Genomic DNA, 7,273 nt, shown 5'->3' on the forward strand with positions numbered 1-7,273 from the left:
TATTAATGTGCCCAATTAACGGCTATGTTGTGTGTTCAGGAGGTGCGTGAAGGTGTGGTGGAGGACAGTGCGGCGCAGGGTCGGCCCCTGACGCCGCTGCTGCGTCAGGTGTACGAGCGCCTGCGCGACCTCGACGCCTACGTCTTCTACAGGCACCCCACAGAGCTGCTTAATGAGAGCCTGCTTACCGAGACCCAGGCTAATGAGAGGTACGTCTTCTACAGGCACCCCTCGGAGCTGCTTAATGAGAGCCTGCTTACCGAGACCCAGGCTAATGAGAGGTACGTTTTCTACAGGCATCCTACAGAGCTGCTTAATGAGAGCCTGCTTACCGAGACCCAGGCTAATGAGAGGTACGTCTTCTACAGGCACCCCACAGAGCTGCTTAATGAGAGCCTGCTTACCGAGACCCAGGCTAANAGCAGATTCAGTTTTTCAATTATATTTAAATTTTGCCAAATTGACACAATTGAAAAAAATTTGTAGCTAATAATGTTCTTTCTCACTACAATTAAAAACTGATTGGCAACTTTATCAAGCAATATGGTTAACATCTGGCAAGTGAAGCAGCTTACTGTGTGGCTATGTCTGTTAATTATGACGTATAATTTAAAGTTGTGAACATGTGTTATGAAGCGTACATGTTTAAGGTGGAACAGCACATCGTCGGACTGTGTCTGGAGTATCTGCGTATTGCCAGTTTGCTGCGCCAGCAACTTTACAACAGTTATCCCCTGCCCGTCATCCGCACACATCAGGAGGAATGCCAGAAGCTCGAAGAATACCTTGGCCTCCACCAGCTGTACTCGGTGGTCAATTCTGTGGTCATAAGTGAGTCTAGGTATTGTGGTGCAGTGAGTCAAATGTGAGTCAAATTCCTGTGGTGCAGTGAGTTAAATGTGAGTCAAATTCTTGTGGTGCAGTGAGTCAAATTCTTGCGGTGCAGTGAGTCAAAAGCGGGTCAAATTCCTGTGGTGCAGTGAGTCAAAAGCGAGTCGAATTCCTGTGGTGCAGTGAGTCAAAATTGCTGTGGTGCAGTGAGCGCGACTCAAGCGCCTGTGTCCTATGGTAAGTCTCTAACTTGTAATTTATTCACACTCAGAACTCGAGTTTTTATATCTCGTTAGGATTAGGGAACTAAATGTTTTAGTTAATGTTAGATGATAATAGAAGTAATGTTTTTCAGGTCGCATGTGTGGCTCAAGCTCTTCGTTACGAGCGAGCCATGCCCTCCTGAAGGAAGGTTTGGACGCCTGGTGCCCCGCCCTGATATCGTTTGCTGTGCAGCACTGCGAAGCTTCGTCAGTGCTGCTCAGACGGCAGCTCTTCTCGCCTCCTGCGCTGCTCAAGCTGCCTAAAATATACGAGTTTCTCTTTAAGTTTAATTATCATCGTCCGTGCGAGCGTTGTGATGAGCCTGTACCACACCCACTGTTGTGCCTCATCTGTGGGGCTGTGGTCTGCGACACGGACCGCAACAACAAAGGGAAGTACCACTACGTGCAGCACAGCTACCACTGCGGTGGGTCACATGGTCTCTTCCTGGCCATCAACCAGACCATCACGGTGGTGGTGAGGGGCCCGCGGGTCATGAAGTGGGACAGCCTCTACCTCGACATTATACTGCAGTAGGGAGGACCCATTGGGCCATTATACTGCAGTAGGGAGGACCCATTGGGACATTATACTGCAGTAGGATGACCCATTATAATGCCCCATTGGGCCATTATACTACAGCAGGGAGTACCCATTATAATGCCCATTGGGCCATTATACTGCAGTAGTGATAACTCATTGAGCCATTATACTGCAGTAGGGAGGACCCATTATCCTGTACACTTGAACGAATTTTGATCTTTGAAGGTCTCTTGCCTCTCAAAGCTCCTGTTTGTAAGACCTGCATTAACTGCTATCACAGCATTAAATGATTGCAATTAACGTTACTAAAGTGTCTTTTTTGTCGATTTTATGATCAAATCTGACCTATGTTTTTGTGCAGTATCGATGCTTGCAATCCATATATTACAACTCAAAAACTTTCACGCTTGCAGAATCTCATGCTACGTTGGTCGCTCCAAGTTCACATCTCCAGCATTGACCACTTCAGCCCAATGAGTTCTTTGAAGAATATTTACCTACCACGAAAAATTTCGAGCAGGCTCTTGTTTAAATATGAGCAGAAGAAATAAATTAGCTTTCCCAACGATTTTTTTTCTCTTTTTCTCGCGTTGTAAGATGCTTCGTGGAAGTGGAATTAACTGAAGAATGCCAGTGCGAAGTGAAGTTCGCTTCAACAGTCGATTTAGATTTTTCTAATATTCAATTTAGTAACTCTATCTCGTGCCTCTTGGATGTTCTAGGCTATGTTGACAAATGAGTTATAATGTTTATGATACATAGACTCCATGAGGCTGTGCCGTACAGCATTTGGTTTTGAATATAACATAAATACTATGCATATTAATAATATAACATGAATACTATGCATATTAATAAGCTTGTCGCTAGGAAGAAGGTAGAGGAGGAAGCCGGCAAGAACGTCCATTTGTTAGCAATCCAGAACCGTCCGTGCTTAGAGCTTGGCAACACCATTATTTTTGAGCACTAAATGTGGTGCTGAAACTAGAAATAGAGATGCTGAAGTTATTAAAGTTGTTATTTATGAGTTGCTAAAGCGAGATTGTGAGTATTGCAAAGCTGAATTGTAATGCTGAAGTTCTAGATAGGAATCATGATAGGCTAGATGTTGGTAATGAATTTATAGAACATTTCGTGGTGTGCAGTGAATATATAATTTACAGCAAAGTTATTTAGATGGTGAACTTGCCCACCTTTGTTGTCCGTAGACTAAGTAATTCAAGTCTGTGTGTGTTTCTTGTTAGGGGAAGTTAACCCTTATGTTAATGTGTTTGATTCTAGAAAAGCATTTAATGTAGTAACATTTCGAAACTTGAAAACTTCTTGTTTCCTACGTACCGTGTCTTTGCTCTGGTTTTCTGAGAGCACCAAATTTAACCATGACCATTTACAGACAAGTTCAATCATCATTCACAACGGCACTTTTCAAAATTTCTCAACTATTATGAGGTGCTATTAGGATGAAATTATCTGTTATTATATTCACTTTTCAGTGCGTGCTTTCTTACTTTGTATTAATAGCAGTTAATTCTAATAGTTATCCAGTTAGAAATTTGTTTTACAATTCTTTGGTTTGCTTATGTGAGCGTTACTTGTTTTCATTATCATGTGCCCCTTGCTTGTAAGTTCTTGCACTAGATTAACATAATAACAATACTCGCATTATTTAATTAAATTTAATTGTTTAAATTAATTTAAAATAAACAATAATTTAAGCCTTCAGCTTTACCGTGTGTGGCGAACTGCCTTTACAGCTTCCATTACCACTGAATGTCACGTCACCAGAGAGAAGAAAAATATAACTATCACTATTTATTGTCTAAATAGTGATATAAAAAAGAAAAGAGAAAAAATATAACTCAGTACTCACTGCAGTGACTGACAGAGAGCGCATTTTCTCGTCGACGAAAACGAGGTCACGGACGGGCAGACGGACGGACAGACAGACAGACGGACATGGCGAGCACAATAGTGCATTATTTTCATAAATGAGAACATGCGCTAAAAAGAGAAATCAAGAATAAATTTTTTCACATAGATGAGGATTCAAGTGAATGCTGATTTAATTTTGAATATATTAGTGTAAGGCGGCGCTCTAGCGTGGCCTGGGGCTGTTACATCCACTTACCAAGGAGTAGCTCAGCTCTCATGTTTCAATATATTTCAATATATTTCAATGTTCTTCAATATATTTCAATATATTTCAATATTATTTCAATATATTTCAATATATTTCAATATATTTCAATATATTTCAATATTATTTCAATTATATTTCCTTATATTGCAATATTATGAGTTATATATGCGTTATTTTCCGGTATGATTGCTGGATGATGTGGTTGTGTGATGACGGTTGGGATGTGGTGATGGTGATGTTAGTGAAGGAGGCTATTCATTATAATGATAACGAGTACGTATTTCATTTCATGAACTACTAATGCGACGATGATCACGTTGCTGTTAATCATCATTTATGATCATCATTATTCATGATTTATTCATTCACGATATGGCGAGATTACTCACCATATATTGAAGTTCATAAAGAATTTTTTCATTGAACGCATCACAATTATCCATATGAAGTAGTTTTTATATCAGATTAATAGCACTTATTATCACTATTCATGTTATAATTTTTAACAATGTTTTTTAGTCGTTTGCTTTCGTTATGTATCCATGATATTATTATGATCTTTCCATCGGTCTTTGTTGAATGTCTTATCAAGTAATTGTTAGAATTAATACAAGATTATTAGTCGCTGAATTAATCTGCATAATTACATGTGAAATAATTACAATTATTGACGTTTCATAGGTAATAATAATGGTATATGGTTACCGTGCAAGAGTTATTGATATTTTATTATTTTTGCCGTTGATAGCATTCATTGCATAATCTCTGATTTTGTATGCGAGATGTACTAAAATATTTATTCTGGCAACTATGCAAGCTGTGTTTGGATAAAAATAACTGAATATTTCCAACTGTATTGTGTGTGAACATGGGTTAGTGTAGGACCATACAATTATTTGGATGTTGAATTCATTCATATTTACATTATACATCTCATGTCGGTGCCGCGTTTCGTCTGTGGTCCACGAACCGTATGCTTATGGCGGCAAGACCGGCATTCGTGTTACATTATTCGTTACGGTAACGCTTTCGTCCCAGAAAAGCGTAAGAAACTGTGTTTCATGTCATGCAATACCTAGAATGATGAATACTATGCATTTTAGTAAAATTTTAACATAGATGTGTTCATTTATACAGTTTTCGCAATAAATGTATTACTGTCATCTCTATTATTAGCTGCTTAAATGTGTATGCAGAGGTGTCTTGGAGAGCAGTTTTGACTTGAAATTATTCTGTTGATGTTGATGCCTTTTACTTTCATTAAATGTCGTTGTTCGTAATTTGAACACAAGACGAACATCGTCTGTCGGCCTGCAACATGTGTTCATTTACATGTTAATTAATTATTCTCTTAATCCCTTTTGCACGTCTCTTTTCTACTTGAAATTCTGTACTTATTCTTTGCTTTTGAATTTTGTTTCTCATCTCTCCCTGCATGTGCAATTATCAACTATCCCGAGTTTGTTAACTTGAAATCTTTCCTCAAATTCGCTGTGCCTTCCTTAAGATCTATAGTAATTCTAATAAATAATTTAAGAATCTTATTTGATTCAATAATTTCGATACGTTTTGAGATTTAACTCAAACCAAACCGAAAGCTATTCTGATGTTGTCTTTCTATCTCATTTTCGGGTATTTATTAATGAATTTTTGGCTTTATAATATGAACTTATTGGAACCTGCACAGGAAATACGGGTATGAATGTTGATATTAATCCCATTCTGATCTACAATATTTAAAACAATATTGCGATGAAATTCATAAAAATTATTCATAATAATTCATAATATTGTTAAATTCTATGTAAATCACAAATTTTCAGTGCAGACTCCTGATAAAAAGTAAAGAGAAACAATGACTGAGATCTATAATTGCTATAATAACAGCTGGCCCCGACGTGTTAGTAACAAGTCACAGTTGTTCTCGCACGAAGAACAACTTCTCTTTGTCTTTCAGCTTTCAATTTCTGTTGTTTGCGTTTGTTTGATTTATTTATGTTCGAGATTTATATAACTAGAAGCTTTAGTGTATATAACTAATAACCGTTCACTCTTAATATTTGAATAAATAAACTACGCAATAGTTTATGTGAAGATGAAGTACATAAGAACCTTCTTTGTGCTATCAAATATCTTGCGCTAAACTTATATACAATATATATTTTTGTTGATTTAATTTCGTTGTCCATTCAAGCCTGTTTTGGTAAAATTAAATTTTTAATCAATATTAGATTATGAAAATAATTTCCTGATACTCCTGATTTATTGTATTGTGGTAATCTTTGATACTGGGACCATTAATTGTGCCCCATGAGAAATACTTGCGCTAATATAACCGTTCAATCATCTACTAAAGTCGTTCACTTATTGCAATTGCATTGAAAATCGTTTCAAAAATCATTTTTGCATTTTAGATTTCCAAAAATTAATATTCCTCTATTCTAGACGATAAAATTTGTATTTGACTAACGCGTTATTCGTTCGGGTCTATCCTGGGTTCAGGTTTATCATTAGATTCGTTTAACGGACCGACTCATGTGCGTGCAGTTAATTTTAGGTTAATATTTTTATGTTAACCTAAATATATTATATTAACCTAAATATCAACCTATTAGCCGCACCTTAGGTTTATATTATAATGAAGCGTGCGACCCAACCTAACATGCCAATAGTCAGTGACGGGCTGCCTGTCATATAATGTCTAATTAGTTTAAATTGGTTGCAATTATATTGTTACTGATGTAAACTAGTGGCTACCGCTATCTGCACACAGAGAAATAAGTAAAACTTTGATTATATAGCATGCACTTTTTACTCTTTAGTGAGGTGATCCTGACTCAGTTTGTAGTAGCAAAAGAAGGTAGCAGTGCTACGTGCAGAGAGTGTATCACTATTTCGACAATATGACCTCGTTAATGTATTGTTTATAGTGACTTATTGGCTGTCGGGTTGGGATCATGTTTTTTTCTTTAAATATATTAACCTATTGTACGTGCTTGCCCTGTATGATGTCGGAATGACTGTTAGAATGTATTGTGTTATATAACTTCCTGCGACATTATCGCCTTTCGAGTCAGAGGTTCTAAAGTACGCTTAATCTTAAAGTTTGTTCACTAATTTATAAATGAAACTGCAGTTCACTTATTGCATTTGAAATATTTTTTTTTGTCGACTGACCAGTAAATGTGCATGCGAAATGTGCGCCCTCATCCATCAGAGGTGATGTCCCATCCATCAGCCCCTCCCCATTTGCCTATCTTCGAAATTATTCCAGTAAAAATCTGCGATTCATATTCGTGAAAGACGAACCTAAATTATTTATAAATAAGCGACTCTCACACTTTAAAATGTTAAAGGTAAAAATGTTCTATCGAGAAGTGCTTTCAGAAAAATGAATGTGTCATAGTGTCCATATAGTAACTAACTTGGCCTAACTAATGCACTAGCAGGAAACTGCCGTAGCACTGATACGCTACAAGTGTGTCAGTATGACCC

General features: G+C 37.3%; 1 protein-coding gene across 1 annotated transcript; it reads left to right on the forward strand.

Moving 5' to 3' along the window:
• The first annotated feature begins 623 nt into the window (after positions 1-623).
• LOC125178855 (E3 ubiquitin-protein ligase ubr3-like) lies at positions 624-1,632 on the forward strand. The gene is made up of 2 exons (XM_047883591.1): positions 624-831; positions 1,187-1,632. Exons 1-2 carry the CDS (start codon positions 624-626, stop codon positions 1,630-1,632), a joined length of 654 nt encoding a protein of 217 aa, XP_047739547.1.
• The last annotated feature ends 5,641 nt before the right edge of the window (positions 1,633-7,273 follow it).

This window comes from Hyalella azteca, unplaced genomic scaffold, assembly GCF_000764305.2.
Source record: "Hyalella azteca isolate HAZT.00-mixed unplaced genomic scaffold, Hazt_2.0.2 contig13300, whole genome shotgun sequence".
NCBI classification, from domain to species: Eukaryota; Metazoa; Arthropoda; class Malacostraca; order Amphipoda; family Hyalellidae; genus Hyalella; species Hyalella azteca.

Coding starts and splice junctions, on each gene's coding strand:
- LOC125178855 (XM_047883591.1), top strand. CDS start 624: ATGTGTTATGAAGCGTACATGTTTAAGGTGGAACAGCACATCGTCGGA. Junction 832..1,186: donor GGTCAATTCTGTGGTCATAA/GTGAGTCTAGGT, acceptor AATGTTTTTCAG/GTCGCATGTGTGGCTCAAGC.